This window comes from Pistacia vera, unplaced genomic scaffold (genome assembly GCF_008641045.1).
Source record: "Pistacia vera cultivar Batoury unplaced genomic scaffold, PisVer_v2 Contig818, whole genome shotgun sequence".
NCBI classification, from domain to species: domain Eukaryota; kingdom Viridiplantae; phylum Streptophyta; class Magnoliopsida; order Sapindales; family Anacardiaceae; genus Pistacia; species Pistacia vera.
The window spans coordinates 195887-214123 of NW_022196688.1; the positions used below are offsets into that span (position 1 = coordinate 195887).

The following is an 18237-nucleotide window of genomic DNA, read 5'->3' on the forward strand; positions in this document are numbered from 1 at the left end:
GTAAAAGTCTAGTGTAGAGAAGAGGAAAGTCTAGGTAGGGACTAAGCCAAAGAGAGTGAGAGTGAGCCACTTGTAGAGTCAAGTGTTCAGAGACCGGGTAACGAGAAAGTTGGGGAGAATGAACCATCCCCTGCATCGTACGTACCAAGAGCACCCTTTCCTTAGTGCTTAGAGCCCCTAAATGTTCCCATTACTAGGAAAAATGCTAGGATGGAGGAAATGATTGAGTTGTTTAAGCAGATACAGATTAACATTCCACTCTTAGATGCCATCAAACAAGTACCTGCTTATGCCAAATTCCTCAAAGACTTGTGCACACAAAAGAGGCGAATGAAATCTCACACATCCAAGACTTTACATTTATCGGAAAATGTAATTGCGGTTGTCTCAAACCACCCCCCCTCTGCAACAACTACTTTCTTTCTACCAGATTCGTAATATCGATTAATAAGAAGATAGCATATTTATCAAAACAAGTTGGGCCCAAAAATTTCCTTTACTTAGTAATCACATTCGTTACAAAACAAAACATCATATGTACAAGGACTTTCGAAACAAAACGAAACAAGGGACAGTGCAGCCAAATCTCCACGCTTGCCGACGTCCATCCGACCAAGTCCTCACCTATTTCCTGTACAACAAAGAAAACAACGGAGTGAGCACAAAGATGCTCAGTAAGTAAAACAGGCTCTTACGCTATCGTCCCCGTGCATTACTCATCAATTCTCTTTGTATTTTTATCAAATTTCTAATTCAAATTCTAGTTTTTCTTTCTTTTCTTTTCTTTCTATTCTTTCCTTTTTCTCAATCTCATACCGCCTTTCTCATGGCGGAAACCGCTCTCTCTCTCTCATAGCGGTTTACGTGTATTCCGCTCTCTCATGGCGGAGTCCGTCTTTCTCATAACGGATCACATGCATTCCGCTCTCTCATGGCAGAGATCGCTCCTTATCATAGCGATTTACACGCATTCCGCTCTCTCATGGCGGAGACCGTTCTTTCTCATAACGGTTTACATGAGGGTAACTCTATACTCACGAGTTCCCCATCGCACAACCTAGTTTCTTTTCTTTTCTATAGCACTTAAGAATCATTTTATCTTCTAGTGCTAGTTCTTTCTTTCTCTTTACTCTAAGAGAATTTGTTCTTTTCTTTATCTCTATTCATAGAGTGTTTCTTTCTCATTTCTCATATTTCTTTCTTATGTAATTACTCAATTAAACATATGCATATGGATGACTCATGCCTAAAATCTTCCTTATATGCATTCATGACATGCAAATATGCTACGTTGCATAAGGTAAGGTTCTCTAATTCTACTTATGCTTCTTTTAGGCATTTCATCAAACAATATGTGTGCATACATAAACTCTATTCTAACTTTAATCATATTTCTTTCTTAACCATCCAAAATTGGAGTTCAACTCCTTTAAATCATCACACATCCTGCAAAGAGAAACACACTTCAAAAATTCCTCTCAATTACTTCTAATTCTACCCATACTTCTACTACAATTTCACAACACAATCCACCCTCCTCATGGTGGAAAATCCTTCATATAACAACATTGAACCCATTCATGAATTCATCAACTCATTTCAACATAAACAATTCAAGCATTAATCATAGATCTAAAACTCTCTACACATCATTCAATCAAGTAAATCACAACTTAGATGAATTTACTTACCTTGGACACAAGTAGAACCCACTTAAACTCTCCACTCTTGATGGCTTAACACTTTCTCTTAACCTTCAATACAAAACTTAATAAGGATCCCATTCTTTCAACAAATGAAAATTTGCTTCTAGAGTAAGGAATCTTACCTTTTAGTACTTAGGATCAATTTGTAACAAATTCTAGTCAAAAGCTCTTCAAGAATCCTTGGAATCTTGGATGAAAAATTGAGAGAAATAGGGGATGAAAGAGGCGGTGGTGAGAAAACAAAATGAAGGGGTTTCTAAAGCTAACCCTTAATATCACATATTTTTCTCCACTCTTTCCCAAAATACCCTTACTCACTCTTTGAAATTCCATTTAAGACCTTTCATTCTTTACAAACACAACCCCACTCAAACTATTCTCCATGAATTTTCCTTACAATTCACTCCCCACTTTTCCTGCTAAAAAGGGGTAGAATGGTCATTGAGTCTCAAAAGAAAGAAATCTCAAAAACTCAAGGGAAACATTCAGCTGAGTCTTCGCCGCGGCGAAGCTATTTTCTTCGCCTCGGCGAAAACTCATAGAGGCCACCCGGGTTGAAGCACTCCCTCTTCGCCGCGGCGACAAGACTTCTTCGCCCCGACGAAGACTATAACCCTAAAATTTTGCTAAATCATACCAACCTTCAAGAAAAACACTCAACCAAACCAATACACCTTTTCATCCAAGGATAAACCAAACAATAATAACAACATACAGACTCAACTAAGGATAAATCGATAAACATTCGAACTATTCATCAAATCTTAACTACGTACCTCAAGTGGGGTGTTACACCCTCCCCCCGGAAGTTAAAGGATCCTAGAGCTCCTATTATTTCTTGTGTGATAGGTAATGTCACGATTGATAGAGCACTCTTAGACTTAGGGGCGAGCGTGAACTTATTACCCACTTTCGTGTATGAACAGTTTAACTTAGGTGAGCTCAAGTCTACTGAAGTCATCCTGCAGTTAGCTGACCGATCGGTCAAAATGCCTAGGGGCCTAATTGAGGACGTGTTAGTTAAGGCCGAGGAACTATATTTTTCGGTGGATTTTCTTGTCTTAGACATGGAGTATACGAGTAGTGGAAGTATGCCACCAATTATTTTAGGGAGACCTTTTCTAACAACGGCAAATATGTGCATTAACTGTAGATCATGAGAGATGGAAGTGTCTTTTGGGAATATGAAACTGAGACTTAATGTGTTTAATGCTGGTTTAGGACTGATGCGTGAGGACGATAATGAGTGTTTCATGGTTGATGCTATTAATGGTCTAACGGAGGCTCACGCCCCATAGATTTTATGTGATGATGCAATTTACACTCTTATGAATCCATTTGTTGAGGAGATATGTAGCTTGAGTGTCGTGTTTGAGATTCGGGAGGTTAGTGTGTATATGGCTTGGTCACCCACTTTAGAGCGTCGACTTTGGAATATCAAGTATGAACCCTTACCACCTTTGTCTAAAACGACACAACTGAGGTCCATTGAGTCTCCACCAGTCTTAGAGTTGAAGGCCTTGCCTAATACTCTAAAGTATGTTTTCCTAGGACCTAACAAGACCTTACCCCTGATCATTGCTGCCAACTTAGATAGTGAGCAAGAGGAGAGATTAGTGGCGATCTTGACAGCACATAAGGAAGCAATCGGTTGGTCGATAGCCGATTTGCCAGGGATTAGCCCTTCTTTGTACATGCATCATATATTTTGTGAAGAGAATGCTAAACTGGTGTATGAAGCTCAAGGAAGGTTAAACCCGAACATGAAGAAGGTGGTGAAGAAAGAGGTGATCAAATGGCTTGATATGGGTATCATCAACCCTATATCCGACAGCCAATGGGTGAGTCCGACCCATCTTATACCTAAGAAGAGTGGTCTCACCGTTGTTGAAAATGAAAAAGGTAAGTGAATTCCTACCCGTACTCCTACAGGATGGAGAGTTCGCATTGACTTTAGGAAGCTCAACCTTGCCACTAGGAAAGATCATTTCTTGCTCCCATTTATTGACCAAATCCTAGAAAAACTTGCAAGGCAAGCTTTCTATTGTTTTTTTGATGGCTATTCCGGATATAACCAAGTACCAGTTGCCCCCGAAGACCAGGAAAAGACCACGTTCACATGTTCTTTTGGTATGTTTGCCTTTCATCGCATGCCCTTCGGGTTATGCAATGCATTGACAACGTTTTAAAGGTGCATGTTATCGATATTTTCTGACTAGTGGGTCAATTCCTGAAGTCTTCATGGATGATTTTTCTGTGTTTGGTGCATCTTTTGATGATTGGCTCGAAAACTGGAGTTGGTGTTGAAACGTTGTAAAGAGACAAATCTTGTTCTTAGTTGGGAAAAGAGTCATTTCATGGTTCAAGAGGGAATTGTCTTAGGTCATGTAGTTTCCAAGAAGGGGATAGTAGTGGATAAGGCAAAGGTAGAGTTGATCTCTCAACTACCACCGCCTTCGTTGGTCAAACAAATTAGATCTTTCCTAGGCCATACGGGATTTTGTAGGCGTTTCATCCAGAATTTTAGCAAGATCTCTAAGCCTTTGTGTGATTTGCTTGCTAAAGATGTGTCATTTGTTTTTGATGACTCTTGTATGATTGCCTTTACCATTTTGAAGGAAACGTTGACCATAGCACCTATCATGCAACCTCCTGATTGGAACCTACCTTTTGAAGTGATGTGTGACGCGTCGAACTATGCAATTGGTGCAGTCCTTGGCCAACGGGGGAATAAAAAGCCCGTTGTGATCTACTACGCAAGCAAGACTCTCTCCGATGCTCAATGTAATTACACCACTACTGAGAAAGAGTTGATTGCAGTAGTGTTCTCCCTTGATAAGTTCCGATCTTATCTTCTTGGGTCTAGGATAGTTGTCTTTACAAACCACGTTGCAGTTAGGTATTTGTTAGCCAAGAAAGACACTAAGCCTAAGACTAATTAGATGGATTTTGTTGTTGTAAGAGTTTGATCTAGAAATCAAAGATAAAAAGGGTAGTAATAATGTGGTCGTTGACCACTTGTCTAAACTCTTTACAGAGTATGTCCCTAGTCAATGTTTGAATGACTCTTTCCCGGATGAGCAACTATTTGCAATATCTCAATCCAAAGTACCTTGGTATGCCCATATAGTCAATTACTTGGCCGTAGGACAATTACCATTAGGGTGGACCAAAACTCAGAGAGATTATTTATTTGCAATCATCAAGCATTATTTTTGGGAAGACCCAGACCTTTTCAGGGTGTGTGCATACCAGATTGTTAGGAGATGTGTTCCCGACCACAAGTTTAGTAGTATACTTGCATTTTGTCATTCTTATGCTTGTGGTGGTCATTATAGTGGTAAGAGGACCGCTTTAAAGGTCCTCCAATGTAGTTTTTATTAGCCCGCTTTTTTTCGTGATGCATTCTTTTATTGTCGTGCTTGTACTTCATGTCAAAAAGTAGGGAATATTGGTAGAAGAGATTTGATGCCCCTGAATCCTATTTTGATTGGGGAAGTATTAAATGTGTGGGGTATTGATTTTATGGGTCCATTTTCCTCATCTTTTGGCTTTGAATATATCTTGCTTTTAGTGGATTATATGTCTAAATGAGTAGAAGCCATTGCCACTAAGACCAATGATCACAGGGTGGTCGTCAACTTTGTTCAATCGCACATCTTTAGCCGTTTCGGTCATCTGCGTGCCATCATCAGTGATGGTGGTTCGCATTTCACCAATAGGCACTTTGGCTCACTATTGAAAAAGTACTCAATCACCCATTGAGTTGTCATACCTTATCACCATCAAACTAGTGGACAAATGGAACGTGCTAATAGGAAAATTAAGACTATCTTAGAGAAAATGGTACGACCCGATTGTAAGGATTGGTCAGTGCGTCTGGAAGATGCACTTTGGGCCTATCGAACTGCATATCGTACCCCTATTGGCATGTCCCTTTATCGGTTAGTTTTTGGGAAAGCATGTCATTTACCTATAGAACTTGAACATAGAGCATATTGCGCCACAAGGAAATTCAATTTTTATATGACCACGACCGGTGACCATAGGAAACTCTAACTTTCGGAGTTAGATGAGCTAAGACACGAAGCTTATGAGAACTCTCGCATCTCTAAAGAGAAGACTAAAGCTTTTCACGATAAACACATTGTTAGGAAGTCATTCTGTCATAATCAAAAAGTGAGGCTCTTTAACTCTAAGTTTCACCTCTTTCCGAAGAAGCTTCGGTCACGATGGGATGACCTTTTTATTGTTCTTAATGTTTTCCCTCACGGAGCTGTTGAAATCCAAAACCCAAAAAGGGGACAAGTTTTTAAGGTTAATGGCTAAAGACTTAAATCTTATGTCGATGACATTAGTGATGGAGAGGTGATTGAGGAGTGTTCTTTCTTAGAACCACATTAGCCATTTTAGTGCACCGAGTCTGGCTAAAGATTTAAACTTAGTGCTTGTGGGAGGCAACCCACCTTTGTAAATATGTTTTTACTGCTTTTACGTTTTTGTTGTTTTTGTCTTTGCAGGGATTGCTATGTTTGGAAACTCATTAACTAGTCCAAGGCTACGTTTACGCATGCTCCACAAACTCCGTTGGTGACAGCCCCACCATTGTTCTTCAGGTTGTATCTTTCCACCTTATATGTTGTTATTGTTAGATTTCTTGTTCTCAAATATGTTGGACAATTTTAATATTATTGATCATATTGCCATTTGAGATCATTTGATGCTAAGTTGGGGAGGATGTTTGTAGTTGTGGGTCATTGAGGACAATGATATTTTAAGTTGGGGAGTGTTGATTGATTTTTACTTTTGTGAAGTGTTGTTGATGATGCTTTTGTGGAGATTGAGATATTTTTGTGAAGTGTTGTTAATGATGCTTTTGTGGAGATTGTGTGTTGAATGGATTGTGCTTAAATTTTTGTGGGATGATGATGTTTTTTGTTGAAAATATGTTGAATCTTACTCTTGTAAGTCCAAAAGTGGTAAAAGTGAACTAAAGTGAGTTATTTTCAAAAAATTTCATGAATTCATGCATAATCACCATTTTAGAAGCAATTGAGGTGCTAGTTGAAATGTTTTGTGAGGTTTTTGAAATTTTTTTATTGCAACATGGTTTTAAACATTGAACTATTAGTTTTGTTTTGTGCTAGGTTTGTCCATAATTGTGGTTAGATACCGTTTTGTGTAAATGTCATTTGTTTTAGTGTTTATGCAAGTCTCCCACATACTTTACATGCCCATGGAGCAAATTTTCATTTATTATCTTGCGTGTGTTAAAAGTGCTTAAATGTTGCTTGATGATTTGGTTTTGATTTGTAGCCTAGTTGACTCGAGTGAGTACGCCCGAGGGGTGTTCTACACCTAATCCCCTAAAGCTATCTAGCTTGGGAGCGGTTGGTCTAAAGCTCGTTACATGGGTCCTCTAGAAAGCTTAAGAAGTCATTACATAGATCATGAGCTTTATAAAAAAGAAATAAAGAAATAAATAGTATAAGTCTTGACTTGTAGCCTAGTTGGTTCGGGTGAGTAAGTTCGAGGAGTGTTCTACACTTAGTGCCCTATAGCCATTTGGTTTGGGAGTCATTGACCTAAAGCCCGTTACACAGACCTTCCAGAAAGCTTAAGAAGTTAAGACAAGGAAAAAAAAAAAAAAGAAAAAGAAAAAAAAAAAGTGATGAATGAAAAAGAAATTATATGTTAAAATCTTGTGTGGAAAATGAGCAATATGTTGCATGTACATAAGTTGGGGAGTTTTGCATGACATTTTAACATTGTGATATGAATATGAAATGTGTGTTTGAGAAGCTTGAATGGAGATAGGCAAATCTTGACAGAAACTTTAGTTCTTTATTTAGATTGTGTTGTTTGCTTGTTATGTTCAAATTCTTCACTTTACCTTTTGATGAATGTCTTTGTTATTGATGAATATGATTGTGTATGGTTTTGTGAAAATGTTGAAATAGTTCTTTTAACTTTACTTGAGGACGAGCAAAAAGTAAGTTGGGGAGTGTGTTAGAGTCATGAAAGTGACTCTATTTTGGTGATAAAAAGACCCTATGTGTGATTAAATTGAAGTATATTGAGACAATTAAAAAATTTATGAATTTGTTCACAAAAATCGCTTCCTAATATTTTTCTTATGAATTTAACATGTTTGGAATGATTTTGGAAAGGGTATGAGTTGATATTAGTTGTGGTTTATGGATTAGGGTTAATTTTGTCTCATTCATGCTGTTTAGGGGGTAAACTGTCATATTTATAAGGGCTGATTTTATCACTTTTCAATCGTGTAGTGACCAAAGTAATATTTTTCACTTTATGTATAAAAAGAACGCGAAGGGTCGTGAACGCGGGTGCTATTCATCCATCTTTTCCGACGGCCTTCGGTGACGCTTCATCTTCCCCGTCCATCGATCATCATCATCTCGTCAACACCACCACGATCACGCACACAGCCGCGACGTTTCGCATTCCGTCGCCGTGACGTTTCACATTCCAGCAGGGATTTTGCCATTTTCTGGCGACGGTTGGGCTCCCTGGTGGTTGATCTTCCTTCCCCACGGTCAGATCTATCACTTCCAAGCTTCAGCTGCCGCCAAAACCGCCGGAATCTGCCATCTCGCCGCCGCGCCTCTTCATCTTCCAGTCGCGATCTTGCTCATTTCCGGTGACCTTTCATCTCCCTAGGACCTGATCTGAACTCCCCATCACCAGAGCTTTCCATCGGTACCTTCGGATCCCATTTCCACCACTATTTTCTGGAAGACTCGCTGGAAAATTAACGTTTTCCGGCGAGTGCGACTGTTCGTATTCCGAGCTGTTTGTTGGTCATTTTAGCCCCTTCTTCACTTCATATCGCTGTTGGTTACTTCTTCTCCGCCATGATCAGCTTCGTTTCCACCGTTTCAGCCTCCATCAACACCACCATGAGCGGCTGAGTTCTCGGTTGTCTGTTACGGCGTAGGCGAGATCGATATTGACTCCATGACTCTGCTCATCAACTCTCGACTAGTTAGATGAGCCCGATTATAGGACATTTGGTAGTATTGTGTTTTGAATTATATTTGTTTTCGTTTCATGTTTGATTTCGATACTTTAATATGGTTTGAGTATAATTTGTGATGAATATTTTTGTCCATTGTGATTTAATGTTTTCATAGAACTCGCTGAATGATAAACGTTAGTCTGAAATAATTAAATGATGAATATTTCTTTTCATTACTTCGCATCGATTGTAATTGAGTTGTGTTCGGATTTAATATAATTTCTACTATTGTTGCGTTTATTGTGAAGTTGGTTGATTGGAAGATACGTGTTGACAAATTGTATTTGTTAATCGCGTACCAACTAGTGGTATTGCCTTGTAGCGTTTATCGGCGTTCAATGATAGTCTTTAACCAATCAAACTTAAGTGATCGGGTGAGACAGGATAGATTATACCTAGAGTGCCGAAAAGCCATTTCGTTTATTTACCTTGCCTTGTAGGTTTAGGGGATCGTAGAGAGTGAAGGAGAATTGTGTGAGTTGGTCTCGTGTCGAACCAAAACCATAACGGCAATGCTTTTATTATAAATTATAAAGTCTTTATTAGTTTTAATTTCATGCTTTTATTATTTGCATTTAGTTTGTTTAGTTTCATTAATCAAATTGTCAATTTCATTTCGGCTACTCAAAATACATTAGGTTGTTAGTCTTACTCCTTGTGGATTCGACCCTACTTATCGCTAACTACGGTATTTAGGTTTAATTTTGTGAGTGACGACCGGTTCGACATTGCTAAGTGAACTTAAGCTACAAATACAATAACCTTAACAATAATGTTTTGCTTACAACTGAGTCATAACAAAAATTACACAAAATTTATGTAAAATGATTACTCTATCGTTTGTTTTTTGCCTAATTGTATAATTCAGTAATAAATATAGTATTACTCTAAATATTAGCAGTTAAAAAGAAATATTTAAGGCAATTATTTGAACTTTCATTTTAATATGAAAACATATCACACATCATGAACAAACACTTATCCAATTAATTTGCAGAATTTCATATGAATATGTTATATATCTAATTCTTGTGAAATTCTCGTGTGAAAGATTTTTTTCAACTTCCTTGACCCAGGTCCATCTTCGAAATAATACCTGATTCCAAGTATCTATATCTAGTAAAATCCTCATGTAAATGATTTTCTACAACCTCCTTGATAATACCTAATTCCCAGTATAATTCATTCTACAAACTACCTGATAACATATCTCAAATATGACTCATTCAAAAGAAAAAAAATCAACAGTGATCGATTTTCCATTTTCTTATCTAAATTAGAGCTATATAAAGCCAGCAATGTATTCTCCACCAGTACTTTCTTCTGCAAACCAAAATGAGGGACAACATGAAGAAACCTGCTCTACTACACAGTCTTGCAAATGCTTTCTTTGTGCTGATTCTGTGCGGCTTTGCACATGCCGCTGACCACCGTGAGAATTTTGGGACGGATTGTCTCGACTTCTTCGGCCCAGCATGCAATGATGGATTTGACACTGGTGGCATGACCAGAAAAAGCTTTCCAGACGGATTTATTTTTGGGACGGCAACATCTGCATACCAAGTTGAAGGAATGGCTAGTAAAGATGGAAGAGGACCTAGCATTTGGGATGTTTATGTTCACCAACCAGGTAAATTAATATCTTCCCATTTCCATTTTTTTTTTTTCATTGCTCATAATTTTTTCATTGTTCTTATATATATATATATATTTTCTTTTTTGGGTGCAAAAGGAAATATTGCCAAAAATGCCACCGGAGAAGTTGCTGTTGATCAGTATCACCGTTACAATGTATGAACGTAGCTTCAGATTATAGTATTCACTGTAATTTTAAAAGTAATGCTTCATTATTAATTGTTACTTCTTTCATTATTAATTGTTATTTCTTTTTCTTTCTTTCAGGAAGACATTGATCTTATGAAAAAGTTGAACTTCGAAGCATACCGGTTTTCGATTTCGTGGTCCAGGATCTTTCCAAGTAAATTACTTTTATAACTTTTAGCTATCCCTCTGTGAAATCATCGTTTTCTTTTCCATATCTAAGACTTATGAAAAATTTCTTTTCTTGTAAATTCTTGCAGAAGGAACAGGAAAAGTGAACTGGAAAGGAGTTGCTTATTATAATAGATTGATAAATGCCATGCTGGACAAAGGTATTCATGAAGAAAATACAAATTAACGAATAATTGATGTAATTTCAGAAATCTATATTTTTCACAGTAATGTTTATTTTACTTTGGAAATGGTAGGAATCACTCCGTACGCAAATCTATATCATTATGATATCCCATTGGCTCTTCAAGAAAAATATAATGGGTTGCTGGACTGCCAAGTTGTGTAAGTTCTTTTCTTAAACTCTTTGTTGAAAAGATGCAATCAACCTAGCCTTTGATTTCATGAATAATGTAAATATTTCAGGAAGGATTTTGCTGATTATGCTGACTTCTGCTTCAAGACATTTGGTGATAGAGTTAAAAACTGGTTCACATTCAACGAACCAAGAGTTATAGCTGCACTTGGATTTGACACTGGCGTAAATCCTCCTTCAAGGTGTTCACCAGGAATGGGAAATTGCACAGCTGGAGACTCCGGAACCGAGCCGTATATTGCCGCACACCACTTGATTCTATCTCATGCAGCAGCAGTTCAAAGATATAGAGAAAAATATCAAGTAAGGTCTTGTCCTTCAATCTTTTTACTAACTATACAAAACAATGATCGATGTTATTTAGAGGGAATTGTATGTGTATTTCAGAAAACACAGCAGGGAAAGATTGGAATTCTATTGGATTTTGTTTGGTACGAGCCTCTTACTAGATCAAAGAAAGACAATAATGCAGCTCAAAGAGCAAGAGATTTCCACATTGGATGGTAATTAACTGGGGCTTTCACATTCAAAGTCTACTGGGTACTCATATATATGAAACATGATAACATGATCTATCTGTTAAATTTTAAACTCTTAATTATTTGTAGGTTTTTACATCCTTTTACATATGGTGAATATCCAAAAACGATGCAAGAAATTGTTGGAGAAAGGCTTCCAAAATTTACACCGGAAGAAGTATTGATGGTGAAAGGCTCGATTGATTATGTGGGTGTAAATCAATACACAACTTACTACACGTATGAACCCGATACCAAGCCTCAACCCACAGCCTATTCAAATGACTGGAATGCGATTTTCGCTTGTAAGCCTCTTGTTTTCTACTAAACATGTTTTGCTTTTGTTCAATAATTATTTGTTTTCAATAGTCTAATTTTGTACTTTCAATAAATAATTGCAGATGATCGAAGAGGGGAGCCAGTTGGTCCACGGGTAAAATAAATATATCTTTGCCATGTTTAAGAAACGAAAAAAACTCAACATTGATTATGATACTTTTTATGCTTCTAATTTGCAGGCAAACTCTCCCTGGCTTTACATGGTACCTTGGGGTTTATACAATGCCGTGACATATGTGAAAGAGCGTTATGGAAATCCTATCATGTTTCTTTCAGAAAATGGTAAGACCTCGGACTCACTTTGTTCTGGACATGTATGAGTTCTTTTCCAATTATATCAATTGATGGTTTTTTCATTTTCCTGAATGACAATAGGAATGGATGATCCGGGCAATCTCACGTTTGCTGAATCGTTACATGACACCACAAGAATCAATTATTATAGAGATTACATATCACAACTGAAGAAGGCTATTGACGATGGAGCAAATGTCCAAGGCTACTTCGCTTGGTCACTGTTGGATAATTTTGAATGGTTATTGGGATATACTGCTAGATTTGGCATAGTATATGTTGACTTCAATACCCTGAAGAGGACCCCAAAGATGTCTGCCTACTGGTTTAAGCAGCTGGCTAAACGAGAAGAATAAGCACTAATAAATTTGTTCTTATGTTTAGATGTTATCTCTCCTTTAGGTTCTAGGCTTTTTATGAGTTTTTCTTTAGGTTCGAGGTTCTTGTAAATAAGCACTAATAAATTTAGAAATGAATAAACTCATTTTCTTAGTTTCTATGTTGTCTTTACCTTCATTTTTGAGCGTTTGGAGTGATTGCAGTTAATTTATTTGCTCAAAAATCTAAATATATATAGTCTTCATATGAGTGTGGCAAAGTATTGAACGATAACATATATATATTGCTTGCACAGTAAAATTAATATAATTGTAATGCCCAACATGGGTATACTAGTAAAAAAACAGTTATTACAATAATTACCTTAGAATTTTGCACTAGATAAATGTTTGTAAAAACATTTTGGTTTGTTCGATATTATACCATATAAATAGTTAATTTCATCGTAAAATAGTACCAAAAACTTATCAATACTATTTGAGTGTTTGTCGATATCTTCATGTTCTTTTCCATAATCCATGTGTATTTATTCTTCCTGTATGGTTTAATCTCATGAATAGATATCGATGATCTTCTCTAAACATCTTAAAAGCTTAACAAAATTAAGAAATATGCATATATGTAGCTGGCTAGCTGAATATCTAATGAGTTCAAAAACTAAGCTGATTTTTTTTCTTCTTTTTTAATGTTTAAATTAATTTAGAGAAATTTGATGTTGAATCTAATCATAATCATAATAAATGAAATATTTTTTGAGTAAAAAAAATTATCTTTTAATAAACAAGGAAGATTGTTTAAAGAAATCTAAGTTTGCCACATGATAATAAAAAATTGTGAAACGCCAGGCGCTGGCTAGAAATGTTGAGCTTCAACTTCATTACATTCATACATAAATTATGATTTGTTAGAAGAAAAAGCAAAGATTATTTTAATTTCTTTCAAATATTGGGACCTGTACCAAACTCAACCTAATCCAACTCTTTCTCGTCTTCTCAATCTCTCTTCTTATTATATTGATTAACTACTTTATAATCTCTTTGATGAAAATTACATTCTAATTTAACTTTAATCAAATATTTACAATTACAATTGTTTCATATTTCTCTCTATTATATATAAGGTTATTTTTTTAATTATAACATAATTAACTTACACGTTATTCATTTAATTTAATGAAATCTGGAAATATTTATTCTTGGTGTGTTTCAATAAAAACACGACACAGCATAGGTTTTTATTAATTGACAAGGTCGTGAAATGTTATTGACTTTTGGTCAACGAAATTCTCCATTTGAACAAAGAAGAGAGGACTGTGATGCTTTGCTTGGCCTACTTAAATTAAATATCTTTCTTTATCCCTTTTGGAATTCCAATGACATATAACATTTTTTTAATTATTATGATAATCCCTACAAAATTTAAATATTCGATATTTAATTAGTGGATACATTTTTAATAAGGTAAACATTATCGAAAGGCATTAAAAAAGCTACTCTTTGAGCAGAAGCTTCTTTTTTTTTTTTATTTTTTTTTATCACAAAAGTTTATTCCAAACCATGGTTGGTGCTCCCCATAATCATTCTCCTTTTAGCCATTATGTTAATTAACTATTTATCTGTCATCAATTATGATTAAATTATAACACTTAGCGGCGACATGCGGTAAAGTTTGGCCAAATTGTAGACAAAACATGTATGATTACTTCAATTATTTATACGATTAGATTATAATTAATAAGATTACATCAATTTAAATGTTCTCTTTATGTAGTAACTACAAGTAACAGGAAGTTGCTTGTGATAAGATAAGATCAAATTGGAGATATATATATTATTATAGTTAAGATTAATCATATTATATGATCACGGGATCACCATCTTCATTTAATATAAAGGAGAGTACGTCACTCCATTCAAATTAAAGCCAGAAGTTGAGGAAGTGCTGTTGAAAATCTGAGACTGCGTGCTCCATTAGACCCGGCAATTAAAGATTAGTTTAGGTATATATGTTTGAAATGCAATTTAATCTATTGCACTCAATTCAAGAAATTTGTTTCAACACCTTCTGTTTATCTTTATTCTACCCATATATAAAAATGCAACTGTTAGAAAATAGTTTTGCTGAATTTATGCATAGAAATTTCGAATTCGGCTGCATGAACGAGAAACTATAATATTGTGTTATGGGAGGCGCCAAAAAGCTCAAAATTCCAAGCTACCAGTTTATATATATGATCTATTATATATAATTTAAGGTATAATTGCTGTCGTGAAGCTTAAAATATTGTGCTATTAGAGGCGCCACAAAAAATGAAAAAGAAGATATAGCTATAGCATTTTTTTTTTTTTTTTTGGTATCCGAGCCAACCTGCACATATCTCAACTAGTCTTTCGAGACTCTAAAGTTAAAGATCAGGTAAGCTTCTAGTGACTACCTCTTATTAGTAATCGCGGGGATTCAAACTCGAAACCTCTTAAGTAATACACCCAAGAGTCCCAAACAAATCATCAAATTACCTAGAGGTAATTAGTGAACGAAATAGAGGCAGCAACAGAAACAAAATATAATAGTAAAACAAATCAAACAGTAAACAAAGAAAATAACACGCGTGATTTACCCTGGTTCACCCAATGTAGGCTACGTCCAGCTGAGTCAATATTATTGCAATATACCTCACCTCTCTCGTTTACAATGAATGAATTGCCCTATGATTTGCTATCACTTCCATAACAAGAGAAAAGTATGTTTATATACTAGGTTTAAGAGACTAAACCTAGTTTTACAAGGATTCCTATTCCTAAGCCCAACCCAATAAGGAATTAGTAACTTAAAAGAAATCCTACAGCGGTTATATATGGAAAAGCCCAAAACTACCTACGGGCTCGGGGACGTTGCCCCCGCGACCCCCGCCCGCTCATCAGGGAGTGGGGCACTCATCCGCTGATTGGGCAGCGAGACCCCCAAATGCGTCTGCGTTACCCATTAATACTAAAGTAGTCGACAACTCCAACAATTAGCTATAGCATTTTCGTTCCCTAATTAACTTGTGTAATTAACACAGTAATTACTTGAATTTTGAAGCAGAATTAACTTGTTTTAGTAATGGTAATTAATACATAAATTGGTACAGGGAAATGTTTATGATGGTATTAATCATAATTTCTTAATTCCATTACCATTAATTTTATCTTTTATTCCTTTTATTTGCGGTGGGCAAATGAGAATCTAATTCTTATCTTCAAGTTTAAGATCTTAACATCTTTTCTTGTCTCCCCTTTGAACATTTCTTTACCATAAGTCACCAATCATTTATCTTTCACTCTTCATTACAAGTTATATATATTTCACTTAATTTTTTTTCCTCATCTTAAGTCTCAAAGTCAACAGAAGAAGAAATTAAAAGTATGTATTAATCATTCTTTACAATTAAAATAGTAATTGAAGACACCTCTTTATTTTATAAATTAAGCTTCACATATGAAGTGGTGTCGATAATTTTCCTGGAAAGCAAACAGCAAAAATTGATTATACAGGTTCCAAAATTTTCTGGATTTCTCTTACCGTTTAGAACATTATTTGGGTTACAATTCAATTATGATAAGATAAACACCACTTTTACAGCACTAAACTTTTGATGTTAAAAGAAATTGTAAAAGGCTAAGATGGAAGAATCAAACTTTTTCCATTCGGCTCAAAAGGAGGAGAGGAGAGGGACCTGAGACAAATCATTGTTCTAAGCTAGTAAGTACAATATTAATTAGTGTCTTAATTAACTCTTTAATTAAACAAACTTTAAATCTCATCATTATTTACCTTGGCTTCAATTATTTCATTACCAAAAGACGAGTACTATGGATAATTCCTTATAGTTTCTCTGTTAACAAGCCAAAAACATGAAGTCTTTTTGATACATCTTGGCAAAGAGATATTGCCTTGAAAAACAACTTCAAATATTATTGTTTTTCTCAGAAAACCATGAAAATTCTTCCTTACATGATGGAACATGCATTCACATTATCGTCACTGAAGATGGAAACAAGATTATCTTCGGGTGCGTTGGTGGCCGGAAAAGCTTGAACAACGTTACGAACGAAGCCGGAAGGTGCCCTTTTGTCGTAGGCACCAGAAACGTAAGGATAGTAAACCAGATGTTGAGGGATATAGGGCCAGAATTCAGCTCTTTTGCCTGTACTTTTCACTCTCTTTAACACCTTATTTGGTTCAACATACCCACTCACCGTCACCCGGCTTTGTTTCCGATTCACCTCGACAGTCTTTGCACCTGAAGAATGAAATCATAAATTAATAAAGCTTATAATTCCAGGGCAATAATTAAATACGAAATCTTATATATGTCTTAAATTTAACATTTTAATCACCTCAAGGTGAATTCCTCATATCATTAAAGAAGAAACTCATTTGATGTAAGGTCTCAAGATTTTTTTTTAACAGTAAGGAAATCTAATTAGGAAATAACTTCATGATAATTGGTTTTCTTTTTATAGGGAAAAAAAAAAAGAGCATGTCATTGCAACATGAATTAATTAATTAAGGTATACCATTAAAACCAGTTCAAGCCTTGATAATTTTTTTTTTTAAAGTATATATTATATATAAATTAAGACAAGTATTCTTCATTTGGTAGTAATTTTAAAACCTGTTTGCATATCCTCCATTTAGTTGTTAGCTACATAGTTATTAAATATATATATGTTCTTAAGGTCAAAAGAAAATGGATTCTCAAGGTTCACAAAAGATTCAGTAAATCCATATTTTTATATGTATACAGATTTCAACTTAAAAGATTCTTTTGTTTTTTCTTGTATATAGATATATGTGAAGTTAATTAATATTTACAGGCTAATAATTCAGAAGGATAGAATGAAAGAGAGAAAGAGGGCTAGCAATTTATTTATTTTACTGCAGAGAACTTCCGGATGATATGAACCTTTCATAGAGGTTACAGCATTTTTGACTCTTCGTTCACAGCCATCACAGTCCATTTTGACTTTGATTTCAACCGTCTGAGAAACAAAAACACAGTTGATCCATTTTAGTATGAAGAAAACAATAAAAAGAAGAACAGGTGAACAAATTGAAGATATCTTTACATATAACTCACTGAATTTAAAGAGGGAGGAAGTTAAAGAAAGTAAGAAGTGTTAGTCGGAATACCTGCATTGCTTTGCGTTTTTTTCTGGTGTTGGTGACAGTGCAAAAGTTGGAGAGGTAATCAAGAGCTCCCATTTTGCTTCTCTTTACCAGAAAGCAAACAACAAGAAAGAGAAAGATGATATTTGATATTATGTTCAGAGGCCTGGTTCTTATATAGGAGTGTGCTTATTTATTGTATTAAGCAAAAGATGTGTAAAAAACAATTTAAAAAGCTGTATTCAAGACCACTTTCGTGTGTATTACGTCCACTTTAATATAATCTAAAATTATTGGTGGTTAATAATTTTTCAAATATAATAAAAATTTTATTAGATGAACAGAGAAAAAAAAAATCTAAATTACCATGATAATATCACATCAACAGTATCATAGATTAGTACATTTTTGTCATATAAGTATTAAATTTAATTAATAACTATTAATGCAAAAGTAATAAAAAAATTACTTGGAGTATAA

General features: G+C 35.4%; 2 protein-coding genes and 1 long non-coding RNA gene across 4 annotated transcripts; 1 reads left to right on the top strand and 2 right to left on the bottom strand.

Moving 5' to 3' along the window:
• Positions 1-496: 496 nt before the first annotated feature.
• Positions 497-1931, bottom strand: LOC116117555. Its single transcript, XR_004125981.1, has 3 exons — positions 1829-1931; positions 1692-1754; positions 497-631 (listed from the first exon to the last, which is right to left on the bottom strand). It is a non-coding gene; the product is annotated as an uncharacterized LOC116117555 (long non-coding RNA).
• Positions 1932-10083: 8152 nt separating this feature from the next.
• LOC116117544 (beta-glucosidase 44-like) lies at positions 10084-12717 on the top strand. The gene is made up of 11 exons (XM_031403555.1): positions 10084-10378; positions 10481-10539; positions 10651-10726; positions 10830-10901; positions 10998-11085; positions 11167-11419; positions 11504-11619; positions 11725-11939; positions 12036-12067; positions 12153-12255; positions 12349-12717. The coding sequence occupies exons 1-11, from the start codon at positions 10084-10086 to the stop codon at positions 12621-12623; spliced, it is 1584 nt and encodes a 527-aa protein (XP_031259415.1). The 3' UTR covers positions 12624-12717.
• A 3766-nt stretch (positions 12718-16483) lies between these two features.
• On the bottom strand, positions 16484-17890 carry LOC116117581 (heavy metal-associated isoprenylated plant protein 21). 2 transcript variants are annotated; one of them, XM_031403598.1, is made up of 3 exons: positions 17782-17890; positions 17555-17630; positions 16484-16888 (listed from the first exon to the last, which is right to left on the bottom strand). In XM_031403598.1, the coding sequence occupies exons 1-3, from the start codon at positions 17851-17853 to the stop codon at positions 16596-16598; spliced, it is 441 nt and encodes a 146-aa protein (XP_031259458.1). In that variant the 5' UTR covers positions 17854-17890; the 3' UTR covers positions 16484-16595. The 2 variants fall into 2 exon arrangements, with proteins under 2 accessions (XP_031259458.1, XP_031259457.1); XM_031403597.1 differs by having other exon boundaries at positions 17528-17630.
• Between the last annotated feature and the right edge of the window lie 347 nt (positions 17891-18237).